At 30.2% G+C, this 22,199-nt stretch overlaps 1 protein-coding gene across 4 annotated transcripts in view; it reads left to right on the top strand.

Moving 5' to 3' along the window:
* Positions 1-22,199, top strand: part of LOC143244620 (transforming acidic coiled-coil-containing protein 3-like) — a 102,252-nt gene that overhangs the window by 25,204 nt on the left and 54,849 nt on the right. For all 4 annotated transcript variants that reach the window (XM_076489637.1, XM_076489638.1, XM_076489639.1 and 1 more), the window contains exons 4-6: positions 502-554; positions 12,565-12,640; positions 15,999-16,044. In XM_076489637.1, coding sequence (XP_076345752.1) covers positions 502-554; positions 12,565-12,640; positions 15,999-16,044 — 175 coding nt within the window. The remainder of the gene's footprint in view (positions 1-501; positions 555-12,564; positions 12,641-15,998; positions 16,045-22,199) is intronic.

The raw sequence follows: 22,199 nt of genomic DNA, 5'->3' as shown, positions 1-22,199 counted from the left end.
GTATACATAAAAACATTATTCGTAAGTGTATGTATTGAAGCAAAGGGATTATTATTATTAGAAAAGTTTTGTTTGTCCCCTATAGCTTGAATATTAGACTAGAAGTTCAGCTTGTCAGGCCACTTGCAACATGTAAGAAGTTTTGTATAGCAATTTATAAACCTTTTCATTATAGTTTTTCTCTTTTCTGTAAATTTCTACTCCTGATGACAGTCAAGAAATGTTATTATTGCATATTTCTACAGATTGTTTTCACTATATTTACTGTACTAAACTTTCATCAATTGGCTGCATTTATTTGATTGATTTTAGTTGGTTTTAATCAACTAGGGGAAATGTAATAGGATTAATGATGTTCTTTTCAAAACAGTGGCCTCTTAAATGAAAAAAAAATTTAGACTTAATATTAGAAAATTGCCTTTTCTGTCATTGGTTTTGTTTATGAAATAAGAAAATTATGTGGAAGTTTATCAGATTGTAATAAAACTATTTCTGTTGCAGATTTTAAAGACCCTGCAGTTTCCAAATTTCTACAGAAGGCAGGTACAAGTGAGGTATTGAATTAATCACTCTAATATTAACTTCTGACCAAAGTAAGGTACCAGCTTAGATCAATACCAAAATCAATCCATCTTGCAATGATTCATTTGCATTGTTTTATCAATTTGGTAGTTTTGCATTTAACATAATTTTTGGCCATAATCTCAATAGTATCTCTGGAGATTCCACTAGCTTAAGAGATTTAAGTCACTTCTAAATCAGTATCCTAATAGTGTAAAATGATTTCTGTAATGAAAACAGATGATAGAAAATGATAAAGTGTGATAAAATAGATATGTTGTATTATATATTCTAACCATCACTATAAGTGAAGACAACATTATGGAAAGAATATAATGTAATGTACTTACTGAACAGTTATTTTAAGTTCACTGAATTTGGAATTGATAATTCTGAGTTAATGTATCAGCTTAATTATAACTGTGACCTCTTCTTCAGTTAACAACTTACAATTTCACAAAAAAAGAAAAATAGTTTTTTGTGGGCTGTACGTATTTGCATAGTAATGTGTGAAAATATGAGCTAAATATATTTTATAAGAATAAATACAAAATAAATAGAATTACATTAAGAAAACAATAGAAAGTAAAGATACTGGTTTTTAAAGTGAATATTCAATTATTTTATAAATATAACTTAAATCAATTCAACAAAATATAAAATGCAATAAATTTTGGAATGTTTAGCAAGTGAGCTTATGTTGATACAGTAAATATTTAATGTTTTTGGTTTTAATCCTCTGTGTACAAGTCATTCAACACTGAACTTTACCATCAAGTTGAAATTAATGTTAACTTGGAACATGGTTTCAGGTACCTACAAAATTAAAAGGGGTATCACATATACAATAAATTTTATTGTTAGTATACCAGTATATATGTAAAACATGCACATTTATAGGTTATATACAACTCTGACAATGTACAATTTGTATGTTTTTTGGAGAAGTACATAATATTTTGTACTTAGTGTATGCCTCTTAGTGTACTCTGGAATATTATACCATATGTGTATCTGTATTAATATATAACACTATGTAACACAAATTTTGTTCCTGGATAGTATGTGTTATTTCTTAATTGCTTATGTTGTAAAAGTATAGAAAATAGCCATTATTCCCTTCAAACTTTGCTTTTGTGACCTGGATAATGAAATTTAGAAATTAACATATTTTCTGTGTAAAAATGGGCAAATGTGCACATTTTCATTTACATAAGGTCTGAATAAAACAACATGAATCAAGATTTACATGTATTTATACTAAAGTTATACAAAAATGAACAAAGATGTTTAGAAGCGAGTAGTTTTTCAAGATTTGCAACTGTAATGTAAATCACTTTCACACATCAGCCCCCAAATATAGTCTCCGATCATGTTTTCGTTATACACTTCCAAGTCACAAAAGCAAAGTTTGAAGAGAAAAATAGGTCTTTTCCATTTACTTTAGGCAAAAGCAATTGGGAAATAACACTTTCTGCACAGGAACAAGAAAAAGTAAAAATTTTGTTACATAGTGTAATTAATAAAATAATGTTTTTAGTACACATAACAAAATATTTATAATTGCAGTACATTCAACATTTACACACAATATGTCTATTGAACAAGGGCCAAGTGAATAATTATCTTCTCATTGAGGATCAACTAAAAGTTCCAGAAATAATCATAAATAATATTTAGTTTGACTAATTTTACTCAATCTGACTCAGTCAGCAGTACAATCAAGTCACTGAGATGCTGTTTGATTGTAGTGGTGCTATATGGAGCTTGCTTTAGATAAACTTCATCACAGAGTAGAAGCATTTGAAAGAACAAGATAGAATCAAGTTATAAAGAGAGCTTAAGTTAAGAAACATTTCAGAAAGCCCCCCTCCCATTTTTACAATATGCAAATGAATATGAGGAATTATATTATAGAGGTTATATGACTTTTCCAGTTGATTAAGCAAATGGTTTGTATTCAGAAACTAGGAGTTCCCAGTTGATAATACCTAAATAAAAGGCAAATAAAGCTTTCAACAATTTGATTTTCTTTGCATTTGGAAACATTGGATAATAAGCACACTTGTAAAGCATTCACCATCAAATTCAATTCTTCATAAAAGTATGTGAATAAATAACACTTCTTGCCACTTCATGTGACTTGAGTTTCAACAATGTGCATGAAACCTTTTCAGTACAAGGTTCTGAATAAGTAATGTTGGTACTATCTGTTATTGTTTTAACTTGCAAAATGTGGATCAAAACATTCCTTATTTCTTATGCTTTTAAGCTATATAACTAACATTTGAACTTGAAATATTGCTGTTTTGATGTTCATATTCTTGTCCTATAGATATTTGAAAGCTACATGGCATAATTTCAGATGTGGTTGGGCAGAACCAGAACTCAAGGGATAAAGCTTCACTTGAATATCTGTAATCAGAATTACCATTAGTACAGTAGATTCTAATATGAAATTCATAAAAGTAATTATGCTTTAAAATACAATACAATTTTTTACTAAATTTTGACAAGTGTGTTGTCTTCAATGGCTACAGTGTGCCATTAGTTCTTTTAATAACCTTCATGCTGATGACAGGTCAAAGGATTTATGTCATGATGTTTTAGTGAGTTATTTTCAAAAGTTGATTCTACTTGACAGTGCCCTGAAAAAAACAGTGATCAGTATCATATTGAAATAGTGAAAATTCCTGTGCCTATGGGTCCAAACCTTAAATCTTTTAAATACCTGGTAATGCCTATGCTTTTAACAGAAATGAGATTTATTTTAACCTGCATATAACTTTGTTAGGAAGCCAGGTAAATTATTGATTTTATGTATACTGGTATAATAATTTTATTTGGTTTTCTAAAGTTCATTTTGGAAATTTACAAAAATGACTATTTCTCTTCCAGTTGAGAGAATGAATAAAACTTACATCAGTGTTTAGCATGTACAACGTGTGCAAGTCAATTTCATAATATCATAAGCATTATAAAATCTTTGTTTTTCTTTATTTTTTATTTATTGTGCTAAGTTTTCTGAAAAATAAAAATTATATTTATGTTCATAAGCACTTATTTACTTTATACACCAGTACAACTAAATTTCAACAACCCTAAGAAAATAACTAACATACAAATAAACTACAAAGTTGATTATATCAGCCTAAAGTTTGTGCCAAACCATGTCATAAAAAATTCTTTTTTAATCACTTTTATTATTTTAGATATTTCTAATTGCTATTGCAGCCACTCTGCTATAAACAAGCCAATAGATCTTCTCCATCTGTATTCCAGAAGCTGTGATTACAATAAATTCTGTAGAAATCTTCAACTTATTGTGCCATACATGCTTGTTTGCTATTGCCATTGTTGTAGTATGGTGTTCACATAAACAACTTGATGGTAGGTTTAGTAATCCATTGCTTTATGTTTAGCAAGTTTCTACTTCAACGACTAACAGTTAAATTAACATAGGAAATAGATGTGTAGAGGTTAGCAGTATAAACTTTCAGGTATCTTTGAACTTCATGGTCAATACTAGAAAGAGTAGGCCAGTATTACTTACTTTAAATTTCTTTATTTTGGTTATGAGTTCAATCAAATTGACCAAATGTGTATAGAGCTAAGGTAGAGACAATGACAGATAAAAAATAAAATTTTATTGATAAAATATCTTTATTTATTTAGGAGATATGAGATTGAATTTCATCATTTCCAGATGAAGAAATTATTTTAATCTTAAATTTAAAATCACTTAGCACTCAGAGTACTTAACACACTAACTCCATTTATTCTGGACAAGTATTTACTAGAAATTCTTATTGATGAATACTTATTTTTATTTTTTTTTGAAATACATGTAATGTTAACTAAAAGCACAAAAATTGCATGAAAAGTTTATAAAGCATGTTAAAAGTTATGGAAACTCTTGTCATGTAGTTGGTGTAATCCACCAAAACAGTAATAGAAAGAATAAATTACAGTTGCTGTTGAATATCTTTAAAGAGACCACATATCTATATGCTGTCTATCAAAAATATAAACATTTTCTAGACTACTACATAGAAATTTTGTGTCATTTTGCTTTTCATACTTGTATCCATAACCACTAAATTTAAATAATATTGCAAAGCAGGGCGCATAATGTCTTTGAAGTCAAACATTTCACACATGTCTGTAGTCTTATAGAGCCACATGTTTAATGAAAGTATCATGCACATTCTGTAGTATTCTTACAGAAAAATAAAGTTGACCTGACTAAATTAAAATCTGATTGAAGTATGCTGGTAGCTAGGTTTTTGTTCAAGACTGTTTAATGTTAACTTGAGATCAAAGAAAGCTGACTAATTTGAATTATTCATTATACTGTTTCTGTATATTTTAGCTTATAAAGATTCAATCAAATCCATTGTTTCATCATTTGGGTACCCTAGGAGTAAGCAATATTGTTTAGTGCTTGCAGTAAAGTGATTTCTTTAGTTTTTTTAATACAAGCCTGGTTCTCCTATGCATTTCACATAGTAACATTAAAAATGTAGTTAAACAATGTTATTATCAATGAGTACCAATATATTGTAGTTTGTAATTCAAGTTTTATTAGTTTCAATAGAATATATTTAAAACATTCTGAACTAGTCTATTTTTTATGTGATCATGTGATGCATCTGAATTCTAATTTCTCCCTTTCTAATTTGTTTAACTTCAAGATCATTACAACTTACACTGATTTATCGTAGACAAAATCTATAAACAAGTGCAAGGTTAAGTGTACAGGTTTAATGTGCTAACTCTTTCTGTAGTGAGAAATAAATACGTTTTCTTAAACTGTGGTAAAAGTTATGTCCATTTATGCTTAACTTTCAAGGTAATTATCAAATCCATGTGGTTTTGTATGATGTACATGCTTATAACCAATACAAAAAGTTTATTTTAAAATTGCAGCCTTTAATAGTTCTTTTGATATTAGTTTTCTTTTGTTTTTTGTTTTAGTGGCATGACATATGACTAACAATGTTAATCTTACAAACTTACAAGTACAGAACTTCACAGAATGAGATTATTTATGAGCATCCTAAGCTACCTGATTTGCAATTTTTGTTTTTCATAATTATGGGTGCACATTCATTATTGCTTAGGAGTAGTCAGTAATATATTAATAAAACTTTTCTAAAATGTGTAATATTTATTATTGAATTCAAGAAGTTGTTGTGCTAGTTATTCTGCTTTTCACTGAAACTGAACTATTTCTTACTATTCTTCCAGTTAAAATGTTCAAAATTGTGCTGTATAAACTTCTATGAAATATGGGAAATGCAGTGACATTTTCCCTGAAAATATAAAAGTAACATTGAGCTATATTAGATACTTTACTTACAATGTTACATTGTTCAAGACCAGGGAACACCCAAAGGCAATTGTATGTATGTATGTGAAATGTATTGGTTTGGGCAACCCAGAAGTCCATTCTTCAGCACACTATAGCAAAGTGACCTTGGATAATGTTCAGGGGTATAGAAAATTATCTGAATTCCCAAAATACATATTACAGTTATAAATGATTTACTGACATAATATATGTGTTTGAATGGGTAGAAGATCAAATGAGCAAACCTCATTAGCTGACACTTTGCAATACCAGGGACGGATGAATATAGTGTGGGAATAAAAATAACAAATTAAATAGTCTTCTTACAATATTTACACTTTTCCTTGATGTGACCAGACCCAGCAGTAGGAAGTATGAAGTGTTCATGTACTACTGAAGGCAGTTTTGTAGTTATCTCAAATTCTCTCTCTTCACTTGACTGATTTAATAACCATGTGATACAATAGTATTTAAAGTGGTTGGAGAATAATGACTCAATTTAACTCTTACTGCTCATGTCATAATATTTTAAATAAGTTGCATTCAAAATTTAATTAAAATACTTTTTGTTCACATTATACCAATTAGTATAGCATAAACTCATATTTTGTAATTCATTTCTTAATAGTATATTAGTTTTGAGTTCTTAATTTCATAAGGTAATATTTTTAACAAACTTGAATTTCCCCTAGTATGAGAAATGTGACTTTGCTATTTCTTTAGGGATTTCTTCTTCTCTGTTATTTAACATTAATCAAAGAAGTACACAATTTGATGTGAATTACTCATTATAATGTTAGCATTGTATATGCAAATCATAAATTTTTAACCTTCAGTTTTGTTTGGTTACATAGACTTTACACAGAAAATTAGACTACTGTTGCCATATCCTTTTGTCACATTCTTTCTTTCAAGATTTTTAATAGTTCTCTATGACATCCAGTACTATACTATTTATAACCAATAGAAAGCCAGTGTTTTCTTCTGTCAAATGTTGTGTTACATTACTTTGTTTTCTGTACTGAAAGAGTAGATAATGTACTGTGGATATGATAATGGCAGTCTAAAAGTTAAAGTACAAAAGTTGGCATTTACAATATCAAATATTCTGTAAATTAAATCATTTAGTGTATACAAATACTTTAATTTTACTTATAAAAGTATTTGAACACAAGTATGAATACTTGCAAAGCTGTATTTGAATACATTTGAATATGAATATCCCATGTTTGGGATCAACACAGTATTTTATGCATATGAGATTTTGGATTGACAAAGTCCTATGGTAGTACAAGTTTTGATGTTAGAAGTTCACATCTATTTACTTTCCACAGCTACTGCTAAAGACATTCATTTTGCTTTGGAGATAATGGCTTAACTTCATAATGTCATTCTTTTCCCATGTGCTCACATGCAACAACTCTTCTGTGAACACGTTTCTTAGTGACCTTTATCTTGACAAAGTTTCCTGTTTATGCTGCTCTTGGTTACCATTGGGTTCAAAACAATCAATATTTTACTACTTTAGGTTCACCTTTTCTCCACATTCTACAGATCTGCACTTTTTACAGGTGCCTTTCTTATTGGCTAGTCTCCTCATATCAAACTATTTAGATCTTTTGGGAAGTTGAATGTGCTTGTCAATAGTTCTTATTTTTGCTTCACCTTTTCTATTGGAGGCTATGGAGCTGTCCTTGTTGCCATCTATAGATACCATAAAGGTCACATCTCTATCTCATCCCCATTTTTACTGATCTTTTTTTAAGCCTTTTCATTGTTGTACTCATAGGCTTGTGGACACTATTCCCAGTGGGACTTTAGGTTTTGTCTTAAAACGTTTCACTTCTCCATTTTGAGCCATTAACAGAATGTTTGTTATTCCATTCACTAAAAAAATATTTTCTTCTATTTTTATCTTCAAGTAGGACAAGATCTAATAATTATGCTTTTAATGCTTCTTATGCTATTTTGGGAAGGTTCTATACTTGTATCTTCATATATCCTTCCTTTTAAAGACTTAGGCTGCAGAAGAAGATAAGCAGTTTCTGCCTGAGGTGTTACCTACCTGATGGATCTAGTTTCTCATTCTGAAGAATACTTTCTATACAACTCGGTAAATATGCAATACCATGTAATTTACAATAGATTTAAATTTGATTCTGTTAGTGTGGACTTAAATTTATTGTAAAATGCTTTCTATGTCTTGCCATCACATTTTGTTGCTATATTACTCAGATAGAAATTTCAGATGGGCTCAGAAAAGGATATTTATATCTTAAAACAAATCTTTCTCTATAAGTCTTGCTCCATCCTTGCTAATGAATTGCTTTGAGCAGATGACTCATCTTCTCTGTTTTGATATGTCTGCATACTTCAGAGATACATTGAGATGCATCTTTTCACATTTTCTATTTTGCAGCAGCTTTGGCTTCCCAGTGTCAGTAACCATTAAAGGACATCTTACAGGCCAGCATATGGATGGATTAAAGGACATTTCTAAAATCATTTTTGACATATAATTACATCCTTTCAGCTTTGGGATTGTGTTTGTCACCTGTGGTTATTCTTCAAGCCAGATGTAATTTATAGCAAGTGAATTGATTTCTATTACATCCATTTATATAACTTAAGTTCATACCCCTGAGGTGTAGAACATCCAACACCCATGTTAACAGTTACATGGGGTCTGGGGTTGAAATAATAATTTGACTGAATATACAAAAGAAAAACTAGTCTTTTCCATTTCTTACAGCTAGGATTTTCCTATTCTTCTGTTTGTCAAATTATGACTAATGTGCAATTTCACCTTATAGTAGGAGCTTCTGTATTTCTATTAATTCCTCTGTATTTATCTTGAATACAGTTCCACTCTTAGAAGTGGTGCTTCATGGAAAATTAAATACATAAATAAGAAGGTGATGTCCTGTGAAAATGGAATTGGATACCATTTGGTTTTATTAATGCCTTGGCAAATACCTCTCTCACCCTTTACCAACATATCTCTATGTAGCATTAAGATATCTGAGGTGAACATTTGTTATTGTTGAAAATCTTGTATCTCCAACTAAGATGAGAGAAAATATTGTCTTTTATTTTTCTTTAGTCCATTGGATTGTCCTCAAGTAGTTGAGCCTCATCCTTAAAATAGCTAATGTCTTTATTTTGTATTCCAAGAGCATCCACTATCTTTGTCAGTTTTATGACTCACTGGCCTTTCTTAGCTGTGAAGAGCATGTCCAATTATACATATTGACTGGTATGCTCCACCATGGACTTTCCATCACAGGTTTAAAACATATATAATATTTCCTTATCTTTACATCCATCACCCATGTTTCTATCATTGGCTCTATAGGTAAACAAATTATCTCACTGACTGAATACCCTTTTGATTGAATCAAGCAATGTGTAGAGAAAAAATATTCCCTGCTGAAAAGAATGGCTCAGATCCATTCTTTCTGGAAAACTGATCTGTTTCATTTGAATCTATTCCTTAGAGTATTTCTGGTTCTGGATTCTACTCTGCCTTTGCATATCTACATCTTTGGTTTGATTAAGTTATTAAAATCCTGGCTTTTAATGTATATATTTTTTTTTCACATAATGTCAACTTTCCATTCTTTTGCATGCATTGCATTTATATTGAGGACATTCAGGTATTACCCACATGCTTGTTGACTGCATGACAGTAACTCATGAAGACAACTTTAGTATTTCAGAGGCAAGCAACTGTTTGAAATGCATTTTAACATTTAAACCTAAAATTTGCTACTTGTTCACCAAGCATACTTTTTTCTTAACTATTTCAATAGCTGGTAATAAAATTGCTTGAGCATATTTTACAAGTCATTAGTAATGTAAAGCTTTTAATTGATACTACTGTTTCAAAGATGAGTTGTAAAGCAATTTGTATTTTTGTTGTACACCAAGTTGGTTTTATTTTAAAGTACTATTTAAAAAAAATTATAAGATGTTATTGACATAATGTTTAGGAACAACTAGTTATCTATTGTTCTTTTACATTCACTTAAATTTATTGTCTTCACATCATCCAAAGGCAACTCATTCCAGAGACTATAGACTATATTAGAAAATAAAAATTAGGACTCTTACCTAGCCAAAATTTATATTTGTGCTGCCTCAGTCTACTGTTATTGCCATTAAGTATGAAAAAAGATTATACATCGACATTTACAATTACCTTTCCAGTCTTAAACATCTCAATCATATTCCCTCTAACTCTGATGTTTAAAAAAAAAAAGTTCCAAAGATCTTAAGCTCTCCTCATATGACAAACCTTCCAGCACAATCATCATTTTGTAACCCTTTCCACTAGTTTAATGCCCTTCCTAAGGAAAGACATTCAATACTAAACATAATATTCTAAATGTGGCCTCGCCATTGACCTATACAATGAAATTATAACCTCTTTAGATTTGTCTTCAAACTTCTATGTAATTAACTAATTATTTCCTACACTTACAGATATAATTGTTTTAATAAACCTTATATGTGGCACTTTGTTAAATGTTTTCTGAAAATTTGGATACACCAAATCTAAACCCTTACACACTCATCTCCATAAGCACTAACCATTTTAAATAATGTAAAAAAGATTTGTAAGGTAAGATTTTCCTTTAGTGAAACCATCTTCACTATCCAATAAAATTCTAAATTTTGTTAAAAGACTTATCAGACTTTCCAGAACTTTTCTCACAACTGATGTAAGACTAATAGGCTTATAATTACTGGGACAATTTTTATTACCTCTCTTGAAAAGACGAGTGACATTAGCTACCTTCTAATCCTTTGGCACCTGTCCCACTATTCAAGAACTTATAAAAAATAGTAGCAAGTGGTTCACATGCCCAATCATTTAGCTTCTTTAAAACCCTTATTGTTTATTGTTCTACAAATTTCTCAAATTTTTATTAGCAAGCTCAAGTTAATATGACTATTGTGTTTGATCTTGTTTGCATCTATTAACTGTTTAAGGTGATGAATATTACTTAAGTCTTCATTAGTAAAAACTGAAGAAAAAGCAGAAGTTAATAACCCAGCCACCTCATAATCATCAGATATGAACCATTTTCTATCATCCTCAAAGGTTCTACTCTCCTCCTAACATTTTATTTACCTTTAATGTATTTAAAGAAATCCTTGCAGTTAATTTTTACATTTTCAGCTGTTTTTTTCATAAATCCTTTATGATGCTCTAATTTCCTTTTTGACTAAATTTCTTGATCTTCTAAATATCCCATCATACCAGTGAGTTTAAACTTCTTAAATTTGTGATGCTTTACTTTAATTTTTATCTAATATACCTTTAGTGAGTCAACCTGAATTTTTACTTGCAGCCACTTTTTTCTTTCTATAAGGAATGTGTTTATCTTAAATATAAAAAAGAGAATCCTTAAAAATTTTCTACATTTAAATATTATCTTCACATAATTAAATTACCTATTTCACACAGGTGATTCTTGTTGCATCCTTTCAAAATTAGTTTTTTTATAATTTGTAACCAAAATAACATTATTCCTGATCTCCATATGGAGCAAAGCATCAAACCTAATAGAACATTTAAAAATTGAATATTTTTGAGTATTAATTATTATCTATGTTTTGATAAAGGACAAGAAACAACATGGAATTAAAACATACAATGTTAGAATAAAACAAAAGTGTTTTTTGATATATACCACTTTGTAATATCAAAGTGTAGTCATTAGATTTGTGGTTTTCAACCAATTTGCTGCTTTATTGAACACAATTCCTTGTAGCTAACAGAAATTACAACACTGTATATGCAGTCCAAATGTTATTATACTTTTTTTGCAGAAACCCGTACAAGGATATAAAGGAAGATTTGTTAGAAATTATAAATCTTTTTGTAATGTAATTTCACAAGACACTGATTGATGAGAAAAATCATGTGAATTGCTTCACTAATAGCTTTGAAGATCTTTTAATAAAAATATAATAAGGAATAACTCTTACTTAAAATTAATAGTGTAGAAAATGTTTTGTAAATATAGAAATGATCAGTTTTTTTTTATTGAAGACAAAACCAGCAATTAAATGTTATTAAGTTAAACTAAAAAAACTGAGAAGCAACTGAATGTGAAAGCTTTTACAGAAACATGCTGCAAGAACACCTTCTGTTGTAGGAAATATGTAACAAGTCTGTCTTGTTAAACTGAGCTTGTGTTATTCAGTACATCAGAATTATCTCATTACACCTCTTTCTGTATTTATCAAAATATGATGATTATTGGAAACATCTTAATGTTATTTCTGAGATTAATTTATGAAAACTCCATTAAAATAAAACATTTTTTTTTTAATGTTCAGTTTTTTTCCTTATGTCTTTATCAGAAGTTCACCATTACACATACCTGCTATTTCTAAGATGTTAATTATCATTTATAATGGTAATTTCTTGATGAAATCATGAGGCAAAATATATCAAGTAATTGAAAAAAAGATTTTATTTATTCAAATAATGAAAGAAATATGGCCCACAAAATACCTCGCTTAGTATTTAGAGAATTAGTAATATAAATTTTTACATTATTTTTAAAAAAGTTTATATTTTATGTATTTTGTTCTTAAAAGCAGTAACAGCAGTATTAATAATTTATCTTCTTTAGGCCTTACAAGCCTCAGCTCTAGGTAGGCTTTCTCTGTATATGAAATTTGATCCACTTCTGACTGGTTGTAGCTCTGGTATGTTAGTGCTTGTTTTTATTAACCAGGGTTTTTTTTGGTTTAGTTATCGGACATTTTAACCAAAAGAGATTATCTTAACAATAGAAATATATCTGCAGAGAATGTATTAAAATATGTAAAATACAGTGTTAGAATCTCTTCCCCCCCCCCAAGTAAGTAAATGTGGCTATACTTAGATGTTTAAAGGCCAGAGTACAAAAGTAAAATGTGTTGTAAGGAATTATATATTGCAATAGAAATGTATCAGGTGGAACAGGTTTCATGGTTTGAAATGTTTTGAATTGGTTAGCACAGGGGTTCCCAACCGGTGGGTTGTGAACCCCAAGGGGGGTCGCAAATCCTTGGCAAGGGAGTCGTGTATCCTTGTTAGAAGTATCTTGGGATAACATTAATTTTATTTCATCAATTACATTTTCATGCTCTTACATTTTTTTTGTTTCGGTGCAAAGCAAAACGTGTGCTACGTTAGTTCAGTGTCATTAGGTGATATTATGGGTGCCTGTGAGTGAATGTGTATGTGTCTGCAACTGTATGTATGTATGTGTACTAGTGAGTAGCGAGTATGTGAGTGCACGCGCATGTACGTATGCTTGTGTGTCTGTTTAGCTGTGATTAAGTGTGTGTGTGCTTGCTGTCGACACGTGAGTCACATGTCCGTTGCTGATTGGTGGATGACGAATCGCGAGACTGGCCACGCTTCCTTCCCTCCCAATACTTACCCCATCATTACTCTACCTGCACCCCCCACAAGTAGTCAGTGTAAGATCTAAAGTTGCCAAAGCGTTCATTATTCAACATTTTTATTTTATTTTAACAAGGAGATAAGTAAGCAGTAGAGGTGAGTTGTGTCCATGGCTAAACGGCTATGCTGGGATCGAAATCAGGATTCCAGTCGAGAGTGAAGAAGCTAGCACCTCAAGCAAAGGGCATCCACTGCATGATTCACCGATATGCTCTCGCCAGTAAGACTCTCTCTGCCTCTCTGCAGGAAGTGCTTGAATCTGTAATCAAAATTGTAAATTATGTGAAGACTCATGCACTCGACACTTGCCTATTCAAAGAACAATGCAAAGACATGAATGCTGACCACGAAGTCCTTCTCTTCTACACAGCAGTACGTTGGTTGTCGAAAGGAAACGTTATTAATCATGTCTTTGAAATGAAAGATGAAATAAAGCTATTCCTGGAGACTCAAGAAAGGAAAGATCTTGTAGCTCACTTCGAAGATGAAGCATGGAATAAAAGGGTTGCGTACCTAGCCGACATTTCTGACCAGCTGAACAACCTCAATTTGAAGCTTCAAGGAAGGGAAACACATGTTCTCCTTTTTCAAGATAGTCTTAGGTCTTTGTTTCCAAACTGCAGAACTGGCGTCGGAAAACCAATCTTGGAAACATTGCTATGTTTGAAAAACTTTGTGGAGTGACGGATGAGTCTCAGATCCAACTGGATCAGTTCCTCAAGGATGAGATTACCGAACATCTTCAGTCTCTAGAAAAGGAAGTCAAGCGTTACTTTCCTGAGCTATCACAGGAACAGGAGGCCCTGGTAAGGAACCCATTTTGTATTGAACTTGATGTATCTAGCATCCCAGATGATATCCAAGATGAATTTCTGGATCTAAGGAACGACTCTTCAGCTCGTGATCTCTTCAAGGTGAAATCCGTGACTCAGTTCTGGTGCACTATGTATCAGTCATACTCCAAAGTCAGCATGATAGCTTTACGTGTCCTTGTTCCATTTGCTTCTACCTACTTGTGTGAGGGAAGGATTTTCCACTCTTGTCAATATAAAAACAAAGAATAGGAACAGATTGGATGTTGGAGATGACATGAGACTGGCTCTAACAAATGCTCGGCCACGAATTTCAAAGCTTGCTGCTGAAATGCAACATCAGGCATCTCACTAGCTGGGTTGGATAGCTGTTCAAACCTATGTTAATATTATTTTAAGAAATATATGTTCTTTTTGTGAATTCAGGTTGGACCAATGTGATTTAATTTGCTAATAAATAATTACAGAATTTTTAAATATTTTTTTAGATGTTTCTTTCCCTCTCCTTCACAGAAAATAAAAGAAAAATTAAGCTGCTGATAGTAAGCCCTAAGTAGGGGGTCACATGGGTTTCAAACTTTTAGGTAAGGGGTCACGAGTGCCAAAAGGTTGGGAACCCCTGGGTTAGCATGTTTGAACCAGTTTTCAACTGTTCAGTTGTTTAATAACTGTCAATGTCATGTTGAGAAACTGACATAAATGATAGGATTAATGAAACCTATATTTTCCTTTGTGTTGAAACTTGATTATTCACTCATGCATTATCAGCTGAATAGTTTATTAAATCAGTCCTCTGTTTCAGAATAACACATATAGAATAATTCAGATGAACTGACATGTAAAGATAACTGCTTTGATTCATATGTTAAGAATCACACAGGATGTAAATCTTTGTACATATTTTGTTTATACAGGGTGTTTGGAAAGTCACTATACAGTTTCGTAAGCATATGTCTATTCAGTCAATTTCAAGCCAGCAACTGATAGTGGTGTTTAGAAACAAAATAAGAATAATCCAAGCCTGTATTGATGCCAACAGGGGTCACTTCCAACATAGTTTATAATTGTCATTCATATTTACCTCCTGTATTCTATATTGAAACATGTATGTTAATAAATATTTCAGTGCACAGTGACTTTTCGAACACCCTGTATATATTTTTCTTGTGCTGTTTTACTTGTAAGGTTCCAAACTTTTGTATCCATTATTTGCCATATATGGCAAGGCCAAATGAGCAAACATATATTTCTGTGAAGTGTCAGTGAATGACATCTGACTGGGTAAACAAACAAGCAAGAATTAGAATAAAGTAAGAAACAAAAGAAAGAATTTTAAACCAGTTAGGATACAGAATAAAACAATAACCATTTATATATCCTGATGTCCCTAATAGATGATAATTATCTACAATTCTTGGCAGTTGTGTTAAAGGTAATGTTTTTTTTTTTGACAAATGATAAGTTATTTTAATGCAAGTTGATTACTCAGTTTTTAACAAATTTTGTCAAATTGCCAAATATTCACATCTTCTAAATTTTTAAGAATTAAAAATTTGTAAAAAAATTTAAGAGAATTGTTATTTTTATAATTAGTTTTGTATAATCCGTATCTCATTTGTGTTGTAATTTAGCATTCTTTATTTTAATTGTAACTTGGGTGTGCAGTGTTACAGAAGTATGAAAAAATGGAGTAAGTCTTTTCACAAAACTGAATTTTTAAGTATTACATCAGACATTTGTTGAACCTAGAAGTAATAGTGATACTTGCTTAAAATAATTTTTAAATAATTACTCTTTCTAGCCTGGAAATCTTTGAAGAATAGTGATGAAACTGAAAACCCAGAAAGGTCAGTAAAACATATATGACACTGATATTTGTTTCAAATCATGAATATACATATATATATATATTTTTTTTTTAATGTACAAGTCTACTTTTTCAGGGGATGTCAAAACCAAGAACTGAAACTTAAACTTAAATCTTTTGCATTGGGCTTGGTATAAAATGCACGAGTTTATCTACACACTTGAACATGTTTAGTATTTGCACTATAACTTCTGATACAGCATGTGTATGTTCACAACATTTGGTTGACTTTTAGTAAAGATTACAAGTTTTTTGTACACAAAAAATCAGATTTTTATTGAAATATTTTTACTAAAAGTTTTTTGTGAAAATATTGAGTCTGTTTCACTACTAGTCTGAGTGCAAAGTGACTTCATGTTATGATTAAAAAACTATTCTATGTCCCAAAAATCTCTAAAACCTAATTACATTTCAGAAGTTTGTTTTCAGTGAGACTATTTATTTTATGTTATTTTGTATACTCTAACTACTTGAGGTCTGTTATTTGACCAATTTCATGACCATCATAAAAGAAATTATAAAATAAATATAAATTATGCTTTTTTTTGTGCTAGAATGGCTGCATATCATAGCACAAAGATACAAATGTTTGTTAGCTTAAGTGTCATAATGCTATATATTTATATTTATTTTTTATTATATTGATTTTCCAGTCATGCCTTACTAACATAACATAACTTGCATTAACATGGTACAAGTGCACTCATGCTACATATTCAATAATATAAAATTGACCTAGTCTTCCCTGTCTTGGCTGTGTTTTAGTAGACTAGTATTTTGTAATGTACTGTACAATTTCAATTGTTATGCATTGTACATGTATATAGGTTATTACTATTTAGAAATAAATTATTAAACTTAAGTTTTCTTGAGTATAAAACAATAAATCAATAAATAAAGCAAACAATTATCTCTTCTCACTGCAACCTTTGAACTTGATTTCTGTTTAAAATTTAAAATTTTTCATGTGGAGGATATCAAACAAAAAATATTTTTTTAGGTTTTAAATATACACTTGAATAACCAACAAATAATAAATAAGTATACCGGTACCACAGAATTAGACTAATTTCTTAAGCTAAGTAACTAAGATGTATTTAGATTTTAAAAAAATATGAAACTTCAAACAAACCAAAGTCACAACTTATTCTTGAAATATTGATTTGAAGGAATGTGGTAGTCTGTTTACAGATTAAAATGGCTGAAACAGCCACTATGGGATCATTATAAGCTGTCAATTGGTTATTCACATGTCAATAAGGACCGTTTTCGAAAATGGAAAGAGTTGAACGGGGCCACTGTGTTTGATTCAGTACGTAAGCCATATCTCAGCAAAATTAAAAAAATATAAGGTTCTTATTTTATATTCTAGCTTGTTAATATTAGTAATTTGAGTTCCTAATTTGTATGAAACTGTAGACTAAGTAGTTTAACATCACAAACATCTAATTTTAAATAGTGCTGCCCCCAGTGTACCACATGACTCACTAAAATCTGTATTTAGGTGTTTTCTTTTAATATTTACTTTTAAATTAAGAAATAAATTCATATATAATACTAAAGTTTGAATTATAATTTACAATTTGATTTCAAACTTATTGACATAAATTCATAAGATAGTAGTTCAATAAAATTTTGAATGCAACTCAAGAAATGCTATGACATGGCCTTTGGCCAAAGATCCATTGTGAAAAGGTTATTATCATCTACAAATTTAAGTAAAACATTTAGAGCAACATGTTGTTGCAGTGTTTATATTTGAAGTTAGTTTTCAAGGGGATTTAACTGAAATATATTAAAAAAATAGTTTGAACTTTTATACTATAATATGTACAGTAGAGCCCTAACATTAACTCTGCTGAGACAGGTAGGGGTCAGATATGTGATGTAGACTTGTATTTAACACTTTATTGAACTATTATTTTATAGGTTATTTCAGTAAGTTTAGCTTCAAGTTGTAGATTATAATTCAGATTTTAATATTATATATTAGTTAGTTTCTTTACTTGAAAGTAAATATTAAATAAAATTAAGTCTGAATATTGATTTATGTGTATCACATGATAGCCTTCTAAGCTTGGTCATATTACCTTTTATGACACCCACAATACATTGTCTGGTTTTCCACAACTAAAATCTTCAATGTCCAATATTGGCAAGTGAGAATATAAAATAAGAATCTCCTAACTTTTCTATTTGCTGAGATACCATGATAATATTTAACAAATCCACCATATTAACTCCATTCACCACTTCATCATTTGACAAGACTTATTTACCTACACCTGCTTTTTTATACATATACTTTATAACCAATCAAAAGCTGTGTATTTGTTTTACATAATTTTGTCACTTTTTGTAAGTTATGGTTGAGAGAAAAGCTCTTATATCATTGGAAAGTTTGAAGCATTATGATCAGGGCTATTTTGTGAATAGAAGTTATATTTTTTATACTCAGATACAATTTAGTTAATAAGCCTGATAAATTGCAGTGGATTTGTGGGGTATTGGTATAGTAATTTATAATTTTTTGTGTTTTGAAATACTTATATAAAGCCTGCAAAAATTATTTTTGTCTTCACATGTGAGTTTTGATGAGGCTTAACAAATATGGTTCATAAGTGCAAACAAAGATTTTTCCAAATACTTTTTATTTACTGTTCTGTGTTTGAAGAAATATAACTGACATTTTAGTATTTATTAGAAAATAATATTAAAATATATGTGCACATTCACATATGTATGGTAGCCAAGTTTATTTGCTTCAAGGTAATACTTCATAAACACCTGGTTGGACTTGCAGTTCACTGGTAAAATTTGTTTTTAAAGTTAGAATCAAGAAACCTAAGCCAAGAAATCTAGCCTAATCAAAAATGAGTAATATCTATATTGCTGGAAATTATACATTTATTGGTTTCTGTGTAATCATGATAATATGGGAAATAGGATGTTTATAAGCACTTACCCATATTTACACCTATACCAACACTAAATTCTGAGCATCCACATACTTAAGCTTATTGGGTCAGATACAACTGTGTATCATAACTAATTTATTTCACTGTTATTAAGTACTTTTGAGATTTCTTGTTGCAACCACTTTACTGTAAAGAAGCTAGCAAATTCCACCATACTTTGTTCTCAGAGCTGGAATGTTAATAGTTCTGTAAGATAAACCTATTTACCATTTTGTTAGATCTGCATAAGTACTTTCTACAAAGTCAAAACATAAACATTTTATAATACTTTAGAAGGTTGTTGTTGAAACCATTAATTTGTCAACGTATTAATTAATCCTACACCATTGTGTTTTCAAACCATTGAGAGTTCAAGGAATTATGCAGCACAAGTTTATTTGATATTGACAGTGTCAAACAACATAAGGAGTGGTGATTCAGTGCTTCATATTCAGCAGGTTTCTACTTCAGCTGCTAACAGTAGATAAACATAGGAAATAGTTGTGTGAAGATTGGAAGAAACTCAAGAATTTTACTTTAGAACGTAGTGTTCTATACTGATAAAAGAAAGACAATGCTATCATTTTGCTTTGCATAGTTTCTAATTTGACTCCTGACATAATTACTACAGATAATAAGTGTAAAAAGGAGTGAAGTATAAACTATGAAACTTTGTGATCAGCGTAACAATACTATACATTTTAGTTTTCACATTGCAGCTTTTAATTTGGTTATACAGTTTTGAGGAACAAGTATATTGTTAGACTAGAGGAAATAACAGATAAAGTTTTATGAATAGCTTATTTAGTATTTAATTATGAGGATATAAATGTATTATTATAAAAGTTACTAAAATAATAAAAATATAAACTTATTAGGTAAAAAAAGCTTATTTAGTATTTAATTACGAGGATATAAATTTATTATTATAAAAGTTACTAAAATAATAAAAATATAAACTTATTAGGTAAAATAATGAAAGAAAAATAAAAAAATATTCATAAGAAGTAGTAGCAAGCAGCTTGTACTTGTGCTATTTAACAAGGTAACATGAGCTACACATGCGAAACATAACTTTCAGCTTGTGTCAGGTGTATCTAGTCAGACATGGTTCATAGGTCAATAAAAAATTAAATATAAATATACTGTTATGAGAATTAACCTATTTAAAATTAATATTTATGATTTTCTGATACAATTTGCAGTTATTCTTGAAGAAAATAAAAAGAGGTACTTTAGATTTATTTCCTCATTTTTATGATGGTTACGAGGTTAATCAAATTGATCAACACCATATAGAGTTAATATTGATAAATTAACACATTAAATATAAAGTTTTATCCAAAATACATTTCATGATTATCTAGAAGGGTATAGAAATTATGCAAATGAAACTTCACAAATTTTAGATAAAGAATAAATGTAAGAGCAAATCTTTAATAAAAATATCTTAATACTTCGAAGCTGATATTTTGTGTGTAATATCCTTTTAAGGTTTAATAATAATCTGCAACAGTTTTAAAGATTTGTATGCATTTTTAGTAATTATGGTACAGTTACTTTGATGGATACATTTGTAGTTATGAGCTTAGTAGATACTGCCCAGTCCATAATAGAAATGTTAAGGGCACTCTTCCAACTGCTTCTCAATATCGTCTATAGCAAGGTACCCTTGATATAAAAAATGAGTTATGCAAAGCTGGACTCCACATTGACTGTACTAAATTTCTGAATTTTAAGTCCCCCATTTTGTTTGTTGTATGCAGGACACAGGTGTTCATGAGTTGCACATTACCATGGCATTGAGCATTGTTAACAAGAGGTCTCAGGGTTAGGCTAACTGTGCCCTTTTTTTCTTATTTTTGATCACAAAATTTGAAGTACTTTTCAGAGTTTGAACTGCTAAACATTTCGCATTTATTTTTTGTTTTAATTTGACTATCTGACTGAAGTAGAAATCTACTGATATAAAATGGCAAATCTCCACTTGTGTCATCAGATTGTGCATTTAAGACTGTAATATGATACTCTCAAGAGCAATAAAGAACATCCACAGAGATAAGCTGACTTGATCCCTTCTCCGAGAACACAATGTAGAACTTATCAGCTTATGTATCCTACAGTGTTTACAATGAAAATTCCCCAGAGTAATAAGATTGCACTTTTAATCTATGAAAATGTTTATTACAGTGTGAGGTTCAAAGCCAATTCAATAAACGTAAGTTTTTTGAATATTTGTCATCTTTCTGGGATATTTAGCATTTGTGGTATACATTATAGGCTTTATTGTGTACCTGTATAGAAAACAAGGCTGATGACACTGCTCTTAATCCAATATATCAAGATGCCCATTATTGCAAGAGAGACTGAAAAGGTCTGCCCTTAATGACACAGTAGCCCATTAATCAAGGTTCTACTGCACTTGTGTTAAAAGTTGTCATACTTTTTCAATATTTTAAGTTATTTTTACAATTTCCAGTGTTTTGTCACAGAATTTAGGTGATTGTGTAAAAATATTATGCATAAGAATGTTATTGAGCTTTATTTATAGTAGAAATGGGCAAATTCAAGCCTAAATGCCTAGTCAGATAAAAAGAAAGAGAAGGCCCTGTGGGCTTTATTCATACCAATATTATACATCAAGTGGTCTAAAGAGGGCCCAGCCAGCTATTGCTGACTATTAAATCTATCCCTGATAGAAAGATGTTAAAAGTTAAGTTTGATATCTTAACTAACTAAATATGTTTATTTGCTGCTGTGAGTATTTTTTGTTTACTTTTCTTTTTTATATTTTAATATTCAGTGTGAAATTATACCTTATATTGCTCTTTGGAGCAAGTAAATCATGTTGGTAAAACATGTATAAATAACCAACTTTCCCAGTACATGTTTATTTTTAGATATATTGAAAAACAAAAAAATGCATATTTTAATATTTTATTACTTACCAGAAACTTGAGACTGGTAAACTCTGGGAAGTTTCAAGGGAATACCTCCTTCCTAGAAGTATAAAAATTCCAAACTTGATTAGCAGCATTATAGACAGTGACATACATTTTTTGCCCCTGGCACTGAAAGAGTTCATCTGTTTTTTGGTTCCTTGAGGTAGAGTTTTTACCAAAAAAGTGTTTACCAAATAGGTCAATAATGAAATGAAAGAAAGAAAATCATGAATAAA

The sequence above is a fragment of the Tachypleus tridentatus genome, chromosome 2 (assembly GCF_004210375.1).
Source record: "Tachypleus tridentatus isolate NWPU-2018 chromosome 2, ASM421037v1, whole genome shotgun sequence".
In the NCBI taxonomy this organism is placed as follows: Eukaryota; Metazoa; Arthropoda; class Merostomata; order Xiphosura; family Limulidae; genus Tachypleus; species Tachypleus tridentatus.
The sequence above is the reverse complement of the archived record's forward strand: the minus strand, read 5'-3'. Positions and strand labels throughout refer to the sequence as shown.